The 19,299-nt window shown below is 39.2% G+C and overlaps 1 protein-coding gene across 1 annotated transcript in view; it reads right to left on the reverse strand.

Moving 5' to 3' along the window:
• NDFIP1 (Nedd4 family interacting protein 1) overlaps positions 1-19,299 on the reverse strand; it is a 35,588-nt gene that overhangs the window by 3,810 nt on the left and 12,479 nt on the right. The window contains exons 2-7 of the mRNA XM_045826103.1: positions 17,175-17,262; positions 12,089-12,219; positions 8,509-8,596; positions 7,498-7,622; positions 5,532-5,598; positions 2,210-2,315 (exon numbers count right to left, since the gene is read on the reverse strand). Coding sequence (XP_045682059.1) covers positions 2,212-2,315; positions 5,532-5,598; positions 7,498-7,622; positions 8,509-8,596; positions 12,089-12,219; positions 17,175-17,262 — 603 coding nt within the window. The 3' untranslated portion in view covers positions 2,210-2,211. The remainder of the gene's footprint in view (positions 1-2,209; positions 2,316-5,531; positions 5,599-7,497; positions 7,623-8,508; positions 8,597-12,088; positions 12,220-17,174; positions 17,263-19,299) is intronic.

Below are 19,299 nucleotides of genomic sequence, written 5' to 3' on the forward strand. Positions count from 1 at the left end.
AGAAGCAAGGTGAAGCTGTGCAATCCTAGTAGGAATGGAAAGCTCTCTCTCTAACGTAAGAATGAAGAGCACAGACGGGGGTGTGCTCTCAACCCATCTGGAGATTCAAAGCTACCTTTTGATAAGACTTAGAGAAAATATTGTTTTAAAAAAAACTGTCCCCTCAGTATATTCTGGATGAGGGAAAAGCCAAGCCTGCAGCTGATGTCAGCGCCCTTCGTGAGAAGGCGAGCGGCAGCAACCCCGAAGAGCCAACTTCTGAATCCTCTGCGGGTGAGAGCTAACCCTGAGGCTTGGGAGTGACTGTAAAACACAGTAAGACACGGAAAAAAAATGGTGACGGTAACAGCACAGGACGACACAGAACCCCTGACAAGCCTCTCACAGTCAAGACTTCCTCCCCTCGACACAAAGCCAGGCCCGGCCCAGGCCTCGGGGCCCAGGCCAGTGGCGTGGACATCCTTCTGTGTCAGACTTCGTCGCCCACCTCAAATTCAGGACGGGCCACACACTTTTAAACACGAAACAAACTGTAACTATTCTTTTTAAAAATCATAAACACACTGGTATTCTTAATAACTAAAATTTCACTTTTAAATAAAGCACATATTCCTTTGAAGGAACCAACTTCAACCAACACAAGGCTAAGTTCTCTGTCTACTTTAACCTTCACAAGAAATGCCTGATGAATGTACCTTACCCTGCATGTATCTGAGCTTACCTATCACTAATGCCTTCTGTTGCTTGCATAAAAGTACATTTAACTACACAAGTAAAATGCTTAATACAATATCTGATACATGAAAAAGTTGATGTTTGTTACATTCAAGTTCTCATCATATTATTCTGTTGCTTAAAAAGTTTCAATGCCATCCCACCAATTAGCAAATTAAATATGGTGAATACTTTCTTTTCTAAACACATGCATTTTGAGACCTAAATGAATCTTCAGAATTGAAAACTCCACCCGCAGCATACGATTAGCTACATAAACTACGATGCCCCAACAGTGAACACAGAACAAGTGGCCGATGTTCACATGAGGTCGGCCTTGAATGAAGCCAACGTTTGTCACTAGGTTTAAATGCTGCTCTATGAATCCTATTGGCTCCATTGCAAATGGGCTTAGTACTCAAGATATTTGAGCACAGGACAGCTAGCTGTTCAACCTGGCTTTCCAGACCTGCCCCGAGATGCTCCTTTCTGCTACAGTCACAGTCCAGTCCCTCCAGCAGGCTTCTTAATTCCCAGGTGATTTCCGCTCTCCACTGTTTCAGGTGATTCTGAAATTCTTCCCCACCCTAGCTAATCTCCACTAATATAAATTCTACCTATCACTTAAGGCTTATCTCAACTGCTACACCCTTCACAAAGCCTTGCCTGAGGCCTTCAACCGTCCTGGGCTCCAGGTGTTGCTTAAGACACCAGGAGCCAGGCCTGGATGGATCCACCACACTCAACAGTGTTAAGGAATGAAGAGTGAAGTCCAAGAAGGCCTATCAGATGTTGGTACGAGGCAGGCCTCTCTGGGGTACTCTTTCCAAGACCCACTATCTCTTTTTTGCAGCTACTGATGTTAAGATGAAGTCAGCCTCTGGGGGAAAAAACACCTGCGAATCAGAGAGCCCCCCCACGGCCTGCTCCACCTGTTCCCTCCTACCCTGGACAGGGAAAAGACCCCTCCCTCCCTTCCTTTCTTCTGCCCCCTCCCCACCACCAGAGCCATCATATCAGGGTGTAACCCTGAGAGGTGGCCCAGGGAAACCTCCCTGACTGAGTTGTAAGAAATGGCAGCCCTGGCAGCCCAGGCAAAAGGAGCTCCTAAAGAGCCCATGGTCTCTCCCCGCTCAGGGGGTTGGAGCCCCTATGTAACTGGACTGAGTGATTAGGCCTGCAAGTCTCCTTCCTGACACCGTCTTCTGGAACTGGTACAACCCCGAGTCCCAGCCCAATATCCCAGCTCCCTGATGACTTACTACCCAGACCCAGCCCAGAGATCCCGTTTTCTCCTGTGGCAGCTTTCCTAACTTGCCTTTTCCCACAGCTCTGTGCAGAAACACCCCTCACCAAAAAGGGCTGTGGCTTCCTGAGCCTCTCCTCATCCCATCCCCTCCCACAGGAGGCAGCTCTACTCTAAACCTCGACAGAAATCTGCAGGGTTTCACGTGATTACAGTGAGATCAGAATAAAGTTTGTTTTTCTTTAATACCTCTAATAAATAAAGAGAACTCTGGTCCTGGGGAGATTTGAGAAAGTCTCTGGCATCTTCCGAACCTTCGCATAATTGATAAATCCTCTGAGAAACAGGAGAAATCCTAATTTAAAAAAGAAAAGTCAAGAATAAATTTATAATTTACATATTAAGTCCCCTCCCCAAAACAACCCTCTTGAAAGTTCCACTTCATCATTTTTCTAAAAACTAGCAAAACATCAACAAATTCCTCCCTAGTTTCCAAAGGATTTCTACACCAAATTTTTCACTTCTCAGTGAGAAAAACATACTCTCAAGAGCCAAATAAAAGTCTCTTTTGCACACTCAGAATCTAATTGGTCTAAAAAGGAAATAAAAAAGACGGGGCCACTCACATTTGAAAGCTTCAGTGAAAAGCATCACCAAAGCCTGTCTTCTGAATTCCAAAACAGCATTCCAAGATAATTAACCCACCCCCCACCTCCCCAAACAGAGAGGCTATAATTTGTTTTCTTAAGTAATAAGAAATTTCATCCTTTTTTGTCACTGGATTTTTTTTTTTTTTACTAGCAACAGTACATAATGTTGACCACTAGATGTCAGGATCCCCTTGCCTAACACAGCCATTATCTTCTCAACTCTTAAACTCTCATTTCTTTATTCTCAAAAAATACATACAAATAGGGCACTTTGCCATTTAGTTACCAGGCAGGTAAAAGAGTAAGACTGATTTTGTATGGCTACACCAGAATCTATACTTTCACAGAAGTTGGCACCTCTCGGAAGAGTCACTGGAAGGTGATGTGCCCCTTTCACTGTAGCTCAGACACTCTGGGCCCCCCTCCTCCAGAGATGGTCCCTGAGTCTTGTGTACATCTTTAAACACCTTTATGGAAATATAATTTACATACCATAAAGTCCCTCCATTTAATGTGTATGATTCACTGACTTTTAGTATAGTTATGGAGTTCCACAGCCAAAACCATAATATAATTTTAGAACCTTTTTTTATCACCCTTAAAAAAATCTGTACTCATCAGCAGTCACTCCCCATTTGCCTGCACCCTCCTTCCCCCTCCCCAGCTCCAGGCACCCACTTCTTTTAGATACATTTTAAAATACACTGAGTGGTAGAAAACTCATTGTACCCAGACAAAACATTTTTGGCAGTAACCAAGAACTGTCAGCACCGAGCTCAATGAACACTACTCTGGTCAGTGAAAAAAGCAGTAACACTACAGAGGAGGGGCCAACCCCTCAATGCGGGGCAGGGGAATCCTAGAGAACTGGGGAGCACAGCACATAACCTGTACGGAGGAGAAGCTACAACTCAGCTCCTGAAAAACAGTGGGTACCATGTGGGAATTAGACGAGTTTTGCTAGATATTTTTTTAAAGGAAAAAAATCACATGTTTTATGTGAAAATTCTTCATTTCTGAATGATCACAACTAATTTAAAAAGCTTCTGAAAATAACTGTTGAACAAACAAACCACAACTACAGGCCAGATGCAATTTATGAGCTGCCAGCCTAAGAACTCTGTACAGGCCTGGGTCTTACAGGAAAAACTCCAAAAACGCTGGTTCTCCTGCAAGAGAACTTCTAAAAATGACCCTAATGCTGGGTCCAAGCGCACTAATATCCAAAGTCTCACCATCTTGCTTACTAGTAAGCAGTAAGATAGCAAGAATGATCAATTATGAAGTATTATAAATTTATGTCATAAAATTTAGTATAAAAAGGAAATCAACCCTGGCTGGTGTGGCTCAGTAGACTGAGTGCCAACATGCGAACCAAAAGGTTGCTGGTTCTATTCCTGGTCAGGGCACATGCCTGGGTTGCAGGCCTGGTCCCCATTTGGGGGTGAGTGAACAAGAGGCAACCATTCAGTGTTTCTCTCACACATCAATGTTTTGCTCCCTTTCTTTCTCCCTCCATTCTCCTCTCTCTGAAAATAAAAAAAATATTTTTTTAAAAGGAAATCCATCTATTAAATTTCTTTAAATTGTCTATACTATATCAACAGTCAACCTGAAAGTATGCTTAATAGCTCTTCAGTCCATTCAGGATCTGCTTGGACTTTAGGCTTGGGGGAAGAAGAGAAGTCAGCCTTTCTCTTAAAGATACAGTTTAGAGAAGAAGCAAGCCAAGGAACTATTCCTCCAAAGTAACTCTCCTGTAGACCACTTTCATTATTGAGCTGCTCAATAATCGTGGGGGAGGGGAGCACTCATTCTCTTTCCTTGGAATTCCAATGACTGAGAGTAGAGCAGATGATGCTCTTGGGGAGGGGAGGGATGGCGTGACCGACTTGCATTTCCTAAATAAAACTTGGGGTCAGCAATGCATGGCTATCACCCTAGACAAAGAAGGTGGGCCCTGAACGCACTGAGCGCCTGTTGGGTGCAGTGCTGCACTGCGCCAGACAGACCACTCAGCAGCTCTGCCTAAGATCTGGGGATCTCAGTTAAAGAGGCAACAGAAAGGCCCAAAACAGGAAATAGGAGAAAATGCTGTCCCAGAAGCAGAGCAAGGCAGCTGTATCTTTAAGAGCCACAGGATGGCCCTGCTACTGTTTTATAGAAATGATGGTGGTCTGTTATTACCAAAAATATTTTCTCTATGAAGAATGAAGAAGCCAACAGTATTTACCTCAATGTTCATTTCTTTGCTTTAAAATATCTTGGAAGAAAAGATTTTAAAATAAATAAGAGTAAAAAATAAAATTTTAAGACAACCTGACATGCCTGGTTTACATAAACAAACAAACAAATAAACAAATAAATAAAAGCCTTATGCCCATCAAAAATAATTCTTACTCTCACAACAATAAACTGAAGAATTCTGGAACCCAGCAGTCGTTCTCCCAGAAGCTATGTCTAGCAGGGCCATAGACTTTCCCTTTTCTACTGACAGATCCAACACACACACTCATAAGCAGTTCTGCTGGTCACAACATGCTTATAAGCAATCTGGGGTTAAGTCTGTGAACCCTTTATGGCAGTAATTCACAAGGGGAAGGAATCCACAGACTGCAGAGTCATCCTATCTTATCAGTATGCCCCACTGGTCACATGGGGACCCTGAGAAGTGAACTTGAATGGGTCACGAAAAACCTGCAACTACTGAGAGACATTTTACTAACATGCATGTTATTCTGATGATGACAATAGCCTGATCTTTGTGAGAAATATTAGACTTTAATATTAGTTTAAATTAGACTTATTGCTGACTAACATATTACAGTATAGCAAGCAAGATGAGGGTTTACTAAAAGTACTTTTACTTCTAAAATTTAACATAATTTTTTCTTTCCTTTGTCTATGTTAAAAGCACTTACCTAAAACCAGGAACACCCACCACAGCCAATACTGACCATCAAAATATCCAGGGAAATAAGTGGAAAACTGAAAAATACAGCAAAATACTTCATAGCAGCTTAGCAGATACAATCTTACATTTTAACTTAATGGGGCACATAAAACGTAAGACTTTATTTTGTATATGAATGCTGTCATTTAGTTCTTAAAGATAAACTATTTTACATATTACTGGTTTGAAATACTTATGACATAAATATATTTACTTTTATGGAAAAGCAAACTTGAAACGATAGCTTTCAGCCTTTACTGACTTCTTATTTTATAAGTGATCAAATCTTGGTTTTTAAAATCTTTTCCCACAAAATATATTGGTCCTTCTAGAAATATGTTTTAATGATATTTTTACTTTGCTCACCCAGTGCCAAAACCAACTACTTGTCCTCCTTTCTAATGAGTCCTGATTTCATTCCTACTCCTCCAGCCATGCCCTGACCTTGAAAGCCCCCTAATGTATATCATGATAATCTCATTCCTTTACTGGGGCCTGGCACGTGGTTGTTATTCTGGACAACGGGAACTGAAAACCGCTGAGGTTCCCTTGCTCTTAAAGGGAAGGAGAAGAAGCAGTAGCTGCCTGTCTTCTGTCGAGCACTGCTGTGTTTCCGACGCAGTGCCTCACACTCCAGGAGGGAGCAGCTGGGCCCACACGCTCAGCGGAACCGCCAGCTGTCCCTGATGATGCCAGTGAGGCACCAATGTGACTAACTTCCTGTTTTCCAAGCCATTCTGAACTAAGTTTTCTGTTACCTGCAAGACAAAACCATCCTAACTGACACAAATTGATTCATTGAATTTAGTTTAAAATTTAGTCATGTCTGTTAAAAATTTAGTAAAAACAAATCAATAACTTACTTTACCTCTGTTTTCTATTAGAGGTTTTGGTGTTCGAAAATGTAACACAGTTTGAGCATTAAAATACTGTATTTTATTTCTTTATAATATAACAAGATTTAGAGAAAGAATGAAAAACCTATTTTTTTTCCAATTTGAGGAACCTCTTTAGGGCTTGGGTTCTTAACCTAAAGTCTCCATTTCAGGTGAGCAAACCCATAACTTTTACCAGACTCTCAACCTGGAATCCTAAAAAAATGTTAGCAGCTTCTTTAGAATAAGTAAGTTTGATAAATTCCAGTGGTCAGTCAACACCCATTAGTTAGTTAATAATGACAATTTATGATAAATACATCGGTTTTATCTACAAAGTTGTCATTAGAAATTAAACTTATTTGAAATCAGAGGATACTTTAGGAGACCAGATCTTTTATAATTTTAAATTACTTCATATAATTCTAACCGCTAACTTCCAAACAAACCACTGAAGATACCTCTAATTTACTTTACAGACAGGACCCCCTAGTGTAGCAGCACTTGCTAAACAGTTCCAACTCCCCAAACGTTTCAGCATAACCAGTGATGCTACTGATGGCCATCCTGGAAGGGAGCAGGGAAGACAGCAAGGAAGGGAGAGAGGAAGCAGGGAGGAAAGGGGGAGGGGGAGATACACTAAAACCAAAGTAATGAAAGGAAGACCAGCTTTTAACAAGACACCAAAAACCTGTATTTAACAAGACACCAAAAACCTGTATTTTTTATAATAAAACCTTCCTCTTATTATAAAAACAACTAATTTCAGAACAAACACATATTATAAACATTAGAAACAGAGCAAGTACATGGTAAAAAACCTACAGGATAGATGTCTCTGGACTACCAATATTCACGAGATTTGACTACAAAACTTGTGTGCATGAACCAGCTGCAAACTGATTTAGGTTCAACTTCATGAAACCAGAACAAAAACAAACCAGAAATCATTTTAAATGTTGACATAATGCAAAGAAAGCAAATGAAACAATCAAATATTCCAAGTTATTCTACTTATGGTTTCTCTACAGAGCCTCTCTTTTCCGGTGTACAACTTACCCTGACGATCAGGATCCACTTAATTAGAGAGAGTCCGAATCCTGAAATGGCCCCATACCTTCCTGCAGCTGAAGTGGTCAGGCAAAACGACAGGAAAAACCCAATCCAGTTGAAGAGGAATGCCACTGTGAACACAGGGAGGAAAAAAAGATGTCAGACACGCCCCCTTGCCTGTGGAGCAAGCGTGACCACCCGACAGGCCCCTGTTTAAGAGGCTTTCCCAAGGACCAAAGACACCCCACCAGGCCCCCACGACCCTCACCCCACACAGCCCCGAAGCCAACAAGAACACACCACCTCTGAATATCAGGTGATATACTAGTATGTCTCCAGCTGTTCATTTTCAAAATTGCCCTAACATTCTCCAAATTAGTATACTTATGGCTTTACTGTATGTGTTATACTTCAGTAAATAAATGCTTTAAACATTAAATTATTGCTCCCAAATAATCCGATTCAAGTTATTCATCCTCCTGCTTCTATAAATTTTGACAGCTTACATAATGTCACCTCTAAAAACATGGCATTTCCTTCATATTTTTTAATACAACAAATAAAAGCAATAAAATTGCTCACACATGGAATGATAAATGTGAATAACACCAAGGGGGGAAATCATGCTGACTTTGATCTGTTGGAAAGCAGAAGCTTACAAAACAAAATTCATTAAAGGCACATAATTTCTATTCACCAGGTCAGGCACAAGCAGGAGTGCGGCACAGTGGCCCTTGCAGACCTGGAAGATGAGGCTTAGCTCATACAAAAATGCTGCCTCCATGACTGCTTTAATTATTTCGTTATTTTAATATTTTCCATAGACATTAACAGGAGTAGAAGACGAAGAGAAGGATATTAGAAGTGTACTAAGCTCTGACATTTCAGTAAAAGGCACCAATAATTATAATGTATTAAAGTAGTAGTTCAATTAGTTATTTTAGTTCAGTCAGATTGGCCCATAATCCGAAGCAGGCTGCTCTGTGGGCAGAGGCTCTGCTGTGCGCATGTACTCACTGAAAAAGGTTAACATGAAAATCCCGTCGTTTCCTATCCTCAGCTGGTCAGCGTCATCAAAATCATCCCGGCCCACAAAATCCTCATCCTACATAAAAAGAAAAAAAATAAGGTAAATTCACAATGAATTCTTTCCAGGCAAAGGAAAGACACCTAGAAAAAGAGAAAGGACAAGAGTAGTAAGTACCAAGGAGAAAAATTTACTGCTTTGACTCAATTCTAAATTATGAGCATTAAGGTTCAGTACGTTTTTAAAATTTCGTTTTGCACCTGAAACTTATATAATGTTATAAACCTATGTTACCTCAATAAAAAAATTTACGAAAGCTAAATTTTTTAAATTATTTTTTTTCATTTATTGCGTAAAAGAAAGATACAGAGGAAAAAAAATCTTCTCTCCAGTTTTCTAAATAAAATGGTTTTCATTTTTACAACCCAAGTTCTTTTAACAATACACTTCAAAAATTATAAAAATTCAAAGTTCCTTTTTAATATATACACATAAAAAATGAGAAAATTTACTGACACATTTGGCTTAAATTCTAGAATTCAGTTAAGCCAGGCCCTTTGTAGCCAGGCCTCGAATATCAGCAACCCAGGGCCTGTCACGGAGCTACAGCCGAGTAGCTCCGGGGTTTCACGAGGCGGACAGAGGGAAGGGAGAGCGTGGTCGTGTGGGAAGGGTCTCCGCCACCCTGACGTGAAAACAGGACTCTGCAGGTCTAGAAGGAACTCAGTCTTGACTAACATTGACACCAACATCCTGCAACCTACCTTTTCAACCGAGGTAGGGATGTGTTGAGATATTAAAAAATAAATAAACATATACGTAAAAGTGGCAGACCTGTACACAGTCCAATGAGGGTTCCCTAAATTAAACAAACAAAAAACTTTAAGGGCTGTCAGAACTTGCCCTACACAGAAAAGGGGCTTGGAAATCCATAATGAGCTGTTAGCAAGGAAAAGGGAAGGGTCAGTGGCAGCTTCCATTTCTAACTTAGCACATTTTTTCTATTGTCCAAAATTTTTACAAGAATGTGTTTCATTTTTTTTAAAATACTAATACTGAGAATTCTGGCTTCATATTAGCAGGACATATAAGGCTTTGCCAAATCAGAAACTAATTCTGTTTATTGCATGGAAGTAATTTCCAATACAAACAGTCCCCAACTTATGATGGTTTGACTTTCGATTTTTCAGCTATATGGTGGTGTGAAAGTGACATGTGTTAATATAAACTGGCTAGGCTAAGCTATGATATTTGCTGGTTAAGTGTATAAAATGTATTTTCAACATACAGGATTTTCAACCTTCAACAGGTTTATCGGGATGTAACCCCACCAAAAGTCAAGAAGCATCTGTATTCACAAATGCCCCCTACCAACTGTTGCCAGGTTATTGTTTCTAGAACACCACACTTGTCTTACCATACCCCTGCTCAAAAACTCTGAAGCCCTAGCTGGTGTGGCTCGGTTGGAGCATGATCCTGTAACCAAAAGGTTACAGGTTCAATTCCCAGTCTGGGCACGTACAATCCTCCGTCCAGGTGCAGCCAGGAGGCAATGAATCCATGTTTCTCTCTCACATCGCTGTTTTTCTCTCTCCCTTCCTCTCTCTCTCTAAAAGCAATTTAAAAAGTCATTGGTGAGGGTAAAAAATGAAAAACTTTGAAGGCTTCTATGTGACCTACACATAATCTAAATGCCATAGCCTAGCATTCAGGAGACCCTACAACCTACAGATTTGCTCACAAACTCTTTGCTCAAGCAAAACCAATTACTGCATCCACAGAACCTGTCCTGCACCTGGCTGATTTCACACCTGCTTTCTGGGCTTTTCCCTCTGGACTGCTCTTATTCACCCTCTTCCCCGAGATCACACGGTGAAAAGTCACAGTTCTCACTGCTCACTGCTTCTGTGCTGCTGCTGCTGCTGCTGCTGCTCAAATACGGGTATTCGTAGGCCTTTTCCCCAGCTGGATTTTAAGCTCTTGTTTGGCAGGAACGTTGCCTTATACAAAGCTTTCTACATACCCACTGCAAAATACACAGCACGCACTGTATGAAAGAGTACTCTATTTAGGTTTGCTGAATAAGAGAACCCTTTAAAGATGTTTCTAAATACAGGAGTGGGCAAAAGCTGGTTTATAGTTGTGAGTACATCAAACAGTTTATTATTGTTTTATTCTTTATTGATTATTTATTTGTATTATAACTGTAAACCTATTTTGCCTACCTCTGTATGTACAGCTGTGAAATGAAAGTATTCTGAGGAGTTCTGTGATTAGTCAGAGCTAATCTCCTGGTCTACTTCCATAGGTCAGTTGCCACATATTCCAACAGGTCTACAGAGTACCTACAAGGACTGTGGAGTCTAGAATATCTGGATTTGGCTCTTATCTATGTTACTTATTAGCTACATGACTTTGGGCAAACTGCTTACTCTCCATGGAACTCAGTTTCTGCATCTGTAACTTGAGGATAATATAATCTCTATCCTGTGAGGTTACTGTGAGTGCTGGAAATAACATACAAAATACTATGGTATATAAAAGCACCAAGCACAGACCAATCATGTTTTTCGTTTCCAATACATGGTAGTTACATTAAGACTGTTCTGTCCTCAGGCAGTAAGCTCCACAAGGGTTCTTAGTTTCTCCCTGGAGAACCTACAAGAACTGAATGCACATCACCATGCAAAATCAGTCTAGACTAAGACTTACAAACTCCTATTTCTGCCAAGCACAGGTTTTAGGAGCTCCACCCCTAAAGGTATGGCCGGTAACAGTTCGCCACCCTGCGGCGTGAATGTCTAGAGCCTGTGGCATTGCACTGCCCAGACTGAGCTTCAGTTCTTTCTTATCTTTCACTCTAGTTTCCTGCCAGAACTAGGGTCTGGAGCCCTAATCGCCCCACATTTCTGGGGACACTATCCCGCTCTCTATTCTCCCAAGATCTGGCCCAAGGCCCTATCTGTATCAACTTCAGCCTCGATGAATATTTAAACCACATCTACATCATTTACAGGTCTGACATCAAGAACCAAGAGTGCTAGCTTTCATCTCATTCCACCTGCACGCCCGTGAATTAACACCAGGCCAGATGGGATCTGACTTCACCAGGCCCCCACAGAGGGCATGATCTGGACTGCTAGTGGCACAAGGGTCATCTCTCAGATGATTATTAGGACCTTTTTATGAGTTTAATTGGATAAAGTTGCACTTATTTATTATCTCCATAGATCTAACAGCTATCTACCCAACACTAAAGACTTAAGTGTGCAGAATCAAGGCAAAGTCAGTGTATTCCCTACATTGGCTCCTGTTCCAAGATGCTCCGCCACGCCAGGGGACTTGAGAAAGTGCTGGTAGCAGAAAAGAGACAGAAAAAACGAGCTGACTTGACTAGTGATTTTCTGTTTGTACCTTTTACCCCATCATTTTCAGGAAGAGGTAAGAGTTTATTATCCCAAAAGAAATTGTGCTTGTTTTTAAAAATTAGATGTACTTTTATTAGTCGATGCAATCATAAATAATAAATCAAAGTGGATGATGGAAATAACTTGATTCCCATGGACTTACTCTTCCAGGAACCAAAGGGATAGTAGCTTCAGCCTTGGTTCTCTCGGCTTCATCGTAGGTGGGCAGTGTTGTGGCCACATTGTAAGATGGGGGCTTTGGAAACCCAGACTCATCCTTGTAGTCAAAATACACTGCAGAACAAAAATGAAGTCACAATTATCTGATGTTTAATTACACAGAGGACAGAAAGGACTCCCCCTAACTCTGGACAACAAAAACCAGGCACTATAACAGCACGTATACAATTGAATCAAAAGATGTGTGCAAATAAGACAGTAGGAATGGTTTCTAAATTTATCTATTTTTCAATTATTTAAATTCCAGACTCTTTTGCTTTCCTAAGTGCTTTGAACACTTTTTTCAATTGATTCACAAGGGCATTTAATAATAATAGTGGTATATGAAAAATAAATCTGTACCATGGTTTCCTCCCATTTATAAACATGAAAATCAACTTAGAAGTTACAATTCATTTCTCACAGGTTCATTTTGGTACTTTGATTCTTTCACATTATTTTTTCCATGTATTGTTTTTTATGGAACGCCTAAGGTAACTTACTCAGTTACAGAACCATTATTTATCTGCATTAAATCTTTAATTTCCTCTTTTTAATGCTATATCTTCATTCTCATTGAATTTTATTATAAAAGATTCAATATTTATTATTAAAGAAAATCTACAAATGGATTAAATTTCTATACAATTTTTGAAAAAACAAGAATTTTGGAAAAAATTCCTATAATTCATCACAATTAACATTTTTCTTTTTTTCTTCTTTGGTTAATTGTAATTAACTTCTAATTTTACTATAATTTGATAATTATTGAAATTACCAATCAATATAATTCACTTCATTAACAGAAAAAAGAAAATATCCTATTCTCTTCACAAGGGCACAAAAGGCATTTGATAAAATTCAATATCTACTAATAAAAAACACTTAGCAAATTAGGAATTTAAAAAAAAAACCTTCCTTAATCTGATCACAAGTCTTCAAAAAACCTAGGGTAGCCCTGGCTGGCGTAGCTCAGTGGATTGAGCGTGGGCTGCGAACCAAAGTGTCGCAGGTTCGATTCCCAGTCAGGGTACATGCCTGGGTTGTAGGCCATGACCTCCAGCAACCGCACATTGATGTTTCTCTCTCTCTCTCTATCTCCCTCCCTTCCCTCTCTAAAAATAAATAAAATCTTAAAAAAAAAAAAAAAACAAACCTAGGGTAAATGTCATAATTAATGGTAAATTTTTTAAAGCCTTCCACCCCAAGAGTAAAGAATTAGACAAAATGCCCACTATCAAACTTTAATCAAACATTATCTCAAAGGTCTAGTAGATGCAATAAGGCAAGAAAAGGAAATACAAAAACTGGAAAGGGAGAAATAACTGTCCCTAATCATGGATGACATGATTATATACATAGAGAACCCATGAGCATCTACAGACAAGCTACTGGAATATAAAAATTTAACAAAGTCTCTGAATACATAGTTAAGAAACTATCAAATGTATTCCCACATACCAGCAATGAAAATAAAATTATATATGTACCATTTACAATAGCACCAAAATATACTGAATATCTAGGAATAAATCTAACAAAAATATGCAAGATCTCTATGTTGAAACTTACAAAATATTACGAGAGAAATTAAAGGGTATCTTAATAAATGCAGAGATATGTCATATTTACAGACTGGAAGATACAACACAATACAGACATTAATTCTCTTCAAACTGATCCACAGAGTCAATGGAATCCCAACTGACAAACTGATTCTAAAATGTACACAGCCAAAAAGAACCAAAGCATCTTAAGGAACAAAAAGGTTCAAGGATCTGTATTTGATACCAAGTTACAGAGCTCCACAAATTAAGACAGTAGGGTATAAGCGCAAAGATAAAAAAAATAGACCAAAGAACAGAATACTGAGTCTGGAAATAGATCCCCACATACATGGTCACCTATTTTATAACAAAGATCACACTGTAGCACAATGGAGTAAGAATGGTTTTTTCAAGAAATGATGCTGTACCAATTGGATATCTATTTGGAAAAACAACTTAATCTTAACTGCTACCTCACACTATACAGAAAAAACAACTCTAGATGGAATGCAGATCTAAATGGAAAAAATAAAATATCAAAGCTTTTAGAAGAAAATATAGGAAAAGGTATTATTGAAATTAAAGCTGCCACCTAATCCAATCTAAGGAACTTGGCCTTTTCCATATAAAATAACTATTTAACACACAGACATAAACATACATATATACTACACATGAATGCATATATTATAAAATATTCCATATATAACTTCCTATAAAACGTTTCAGTTTAATCAAATCATACTAAAGTCACATCGCAAGGAAAAATGTGCAAGTTGAATTAGCCCACTGTCATAGTAATTTTTAATACATGAATAAAACTGGTATCTACTACCTTCAAAGCTGAGGAAAATAAGAACAATTTATTTCCCTATTTCAAAAGATTTTTTACAAATGGAATCCAGGCCTGACTTGTGTGGCTCAGTGGGTTGGGTATCGTCCCACAAACTAAAAGGTCACCTGTTTGATTTCTGGTCAGCACACATGCCTGGGTCGCAAGCTAGGCCCCCAATTCGGGGAGCGTGAGAGGCAACCGATGACTTTCTCTGTCGCACATCCATGTCTCTCCCCCTCCCTTCCCCTCTTTCTAAAAATAAATAAAGTCTTTAAAAAAATGGAATCCATCCTTAAGATCTCATAAAATTTTGAGTTTCCATGAAAAGTTTAATGACAATCTTTTCAAGTTTATTTAGTACATTCAGGACAAAAAAAAAATCCAATATTTGTTAGACTGTTCAAATTCATACATCACACGTTAAAATACGGAAAGTGAATACACAAAACAACAGCTACGACCCCCCAACTCGTATGCTGCATCCTGCTTCTGTTTTTCTCGTAAATGGACAATAACTACACACAGTAAACATTTATCTTAAAAAAGCCGTGTCAATTTAATAAAGGAGAGAAGGCCATTTAAGCCACTTTAGAGATTTTCTTTTAAAAAAGTAAAAATGGAAAACTCTAGTTCATAAATAATAAAATTAACGGCCCTGAGTACTTTATGACCTGGAACTAAAAGAGCTCACAGAGACCCAGGAAGTTAAGGTTCTTTTGTTTGTTTTTTTAAGGACTCTGTATAGTCAGATAAAATGCCACAAAACCCAAAGACTTTATTTAAGAGAGAGTTCTTCAGGCCTTATTCTACAGTTTACCTTTCCTTTATACCCAATCTTAGGAAGTTCTGTTATTTGCTGTCAGGCCCACAGCAAGATGAACCAAAACAAGAGTGGGGGGGGGGAGGACCACAGGGTGACAGCAAAATGAGACGTGATCCCACAGCAAGGGAGGGACTGGATCCTTGAGTCAAAAAGTTCTACAAATCTCAGTGAATCAAAGTTATCACTACAGTACAGAGCAGAACACCTTCCAGAGACTGTTTCTGTTGTAATCCTTAAATCATAAGAAAAATTTCAAACCAGGAACAGTAGATGTCAGTGAATAAGGGAAAGAAGTGGTTGAGAAAGATTTCTGTCTAAAATGGTTATAACTTTTCACACAGAGTAGAAACTAAGATTCAGGAACAACTACTTATCAATATAAAGGACATTTATCATTAATAAAACAGGAACCCAATTTCTTATTAATCAGTTGAAATTTCTACTAATGCACTTAATGGAAGACCAGGGCTGAGGGTGTAGGCAGAGATGCGTGCATAGGAAACAGCTCTGCAATTCTCCCCCAAGTCTTGCTGTTGTCGTCATAATTTAATTCGACGAGACACCTTAGAATTCTTCCAAAACTGTAAATTAGCACTGTTAGTTTCAGATACTGACAAATAAAAGTAACTTAACTAATACAAGAAGACAGAGTTCAGAATTTGAAGCCAGAGTAGAGGTGAGAAATTTTCTAAGTTCCTCCTAATTATAATGGCAACCTCAGAGCCACAGAGACTACCAACAGATTTTTTTAAATCTTTACTTGAGAGTATGTTGGTTTGAGAGGGAGAGAAGGCAGTGGAAGAAAAGGGAAGAAAAAGAGGGAGAGAGTGAGAAACACTGATGTGAGAGAAACATCGATTGGTTGCCCACCCACACATGCCCTGACTTGGGATGGAACCCACCACCTTGGTATGTGCCCTGATCAGGGATCGAACCCACAGCAGTTTGATGTACGGGATGACATTCCAATCAACTGAGCTGCCTGGCCAGGGCAAGACGACCAATAGATTTAACCTCACATCAAATGAAAACAGCTGCTTGAAGGGCTGTTTGAAAAGCATTCCAAGGCTATCTGGTATGAATGCTGTCTTCAATTTGCCTCTCCACCTGGGGAGGAGGCTGAGTTCAGCTGTGGCCCCACGGGCCATGTACTAGCCGCTCTGCCTCAGTTCTGTTTTAGAAAATGTGAAAGAAGTTTCATTAAAACTGGACAACTTTCAATAATTAAAGCAGAACTAGTTATCAGGAAGCTGTAGTTACCAAAAGTCCTCAGCTATTGAGATTTTTTTCTTCTTCCCTATCCCTTTACACATATACATGAAAATTAAAAAGATAATCTGGCATAATACAGGAAAATGAACAGAAAATTAAGGATTTAAACCATGAGGAACATTTAAATTATGAGGAACAGAATGAAAGAGGAGACTTCTAGTTTGTTTTTTTAAAGAATTTACTAGCATAAAAAAGTAACATACTATATTCTACACCATAGGTACTAAACTCACAAAGAGCAAAAAGAGCAAATGAGGAAACTACAAAAAGAACAAAAATCAGGTGATCACCTGGTTCCCGAATTTCTACTTCTTCTATATTGAGTCTGTCGGAATGAAATTGAGTTCCATAAAAGAGCTACACTGAAATGGGGTCTGACCTGTTTTTCTAAACAGTAAAATGAGTTTTTTCACCTCGGGCCATAAACTAAATATAGTGACAAAGACTACTTCAAGGAAGCTGAAGCAAAGGTAAATACCAATCAACACACACGAGGCCGCAGCCTGTGCCTACGTGCATTCCAAGGCGCAGGGGTCACCTCGCTGGTACCTACCTGCACTCTCGGCAGAGATGCTGCTGTAAGGAGGAGGGGCGTCACCTGCAGCCTGTTCCGGTTCTCCAGGCTCTTCCTCATTCTGCAACTAAATAAAAATTTCATGTTTTAATGTAAGTACAAAGCCAGTTAAGACAGAAGAACCTGAAAACTGAACCTTTCTGGAAAGGTGGTTGGCAGTGTTTTTCAAAAGCCTTAAAAAGTGCAGATCCTTTACAAAGTATTCTACTCCCAGGAATTTATCCTAAGGAGATAATCAGACGGAGGCAAAAAGGTAGAGATACACAGGGTGGGGCAAACGTAGGTTTCTGTTCTGAGTGCGCGGAACACAGACTTGGTCCTTGCATTATTATTTATTAATTATTGTATTGTTTTCCATACAAACAACTGTAAACCTACTTTCTTCCACCCTGCAAATGCCAAGCAGCAAAAATTAGAGACAACCTAAATTCCAATCATGGGAAACATTAAATAAATCACAGATCATCTCACAAAAGCCTACTAAGCAGACTAAAAATGAAAATGAAGAAAATCTGATGACTTGAACAGATGGATATTCATGCTACACTGTTACATGAACAAAAGCTAAATTTACCAAACAGTATGCATCATGCAGTTTGGTTCTGAAAGACCAAATATATATAATGGAAAGAAGGTAAAGAATGACAGACATCTATAGTTTACATGGTTTATCTTCAGGTGATGTGATCATACGGGCTTTTGAAAAATTTTTATGTATATTCTCAGTTTTTGTAATGAACATTTATCATTTGTATAAGTTTTAAGTTACAAAAATACTCTGATAATAATATTTAAGACAAAGACAAATCACAGTAAACTGAGGTTCACCATCATAATTCAGTTTGTGAACAGAAATTAGATCTTAAATTGAGATATTTAGGAAAACATGAAATTCTACCTAATTCTACACATAACCTCTGTCAATACATGTCATCAACTTTCTCACCAGTCAGATCTACGGCTTCAGTGAGTTACTGTAACTCACACTGGAAGTGTGTCTTCCTGCCACTGCCCACACGGCTGGTCTACCGAATTTGTCTTCACAGAACAAAAACATCTGGTTGAATTTTTCCAGTGTGACAACAGACTACAGCTCATTTAAAAGATAAACTGGTCGTGAATGGGAATCACTCTGTAAAGTAGCAGAGTACTCACTGGGGGTCTGGGTCCTGGCTGGACATCATTGTAACAGACAGTCCACTGAGCCACTCATACAACACCCCACCTCTAAACCACCTGCTATGAAGAACTCCATCTTGAATTCAGAGAGAGACAGAGAGCCTGACCACTCACAACATGAAGTAGAGCTCCACAATTCATTTAATTTTAACCAACCACCTCAGTCTCCAATCCCTATGCTATTCAAAATCAAAAGCCAATGAAACTTTTCTGATTAATGCTGCAAAGCATTCAATTTCAAATGAATTCCTGTGCCAAATCTCCATAAATATCTACCATCTGATCACATTTTTAAAACTCTTGTAATCTAATGTTAAACTTAAAGCATTCTCAAAATTATTGTAACCTAAGGTGAATTCTCCTTTTAAAGGAAGACATATGGGCAAAAGGGCTATAGTAAAGCCAATGTTTCTAGAACACTAAATCAGTCAATTATTTAAATAGAGTGCCCGAGGCCATGGTTCACTGGAATACTTTCAACATTATCTGAAGCTCTGGAGAGGGTATTCTCGGCCTACTCCCACTAACCGTTCTTGTGCCCTGGGAATGTCGCAGAAAGAAGGGCCTGCTGCAAAAACAGAGGCAAAATGTTGCCTTAATACACTGTAGCTATTGACAGTTTTTAAACCTGGCTTTGATGTCTTTGACCTGTTTTATATTTCCTGAGCTTGGTCAAATAATCATGTTGCCTCTGCATAATTTAGGTTTTGGAAAGCAAACTGAGTAAATGACAATTCTAAGAAATACAGAGGTCCAAAGAATAACGAGGTCTGATATGCCAGTATCTGCAGATAGGCTGCCTGTTTCCTAGCAACCTAGAAACGAGAAATTTGATCATCCCACACCAGGGTAACAGATAACAGAGCAAAGAAATTCCAACCGTCTCAGAAACCCCCATTTTCTCTTTAGTGAGCAAAAAAGAAAC

Source organism: Phyllostomus hastatus, unplaced genomic scaffold (assembly GCF_019186645.2).
Source record: "Phyllostomus hastatus isolate PE091 unplaced genomic scaffold, TTU_PhHast_1.1 phas_contig_150, whole genome shotgun sequence".
NCBI lineage: Eukaryota > Metazoa > Chordata > Mammalia > Chiroptera > Phyllostomidae > Phyllostomus > Phyllostomus hastatus.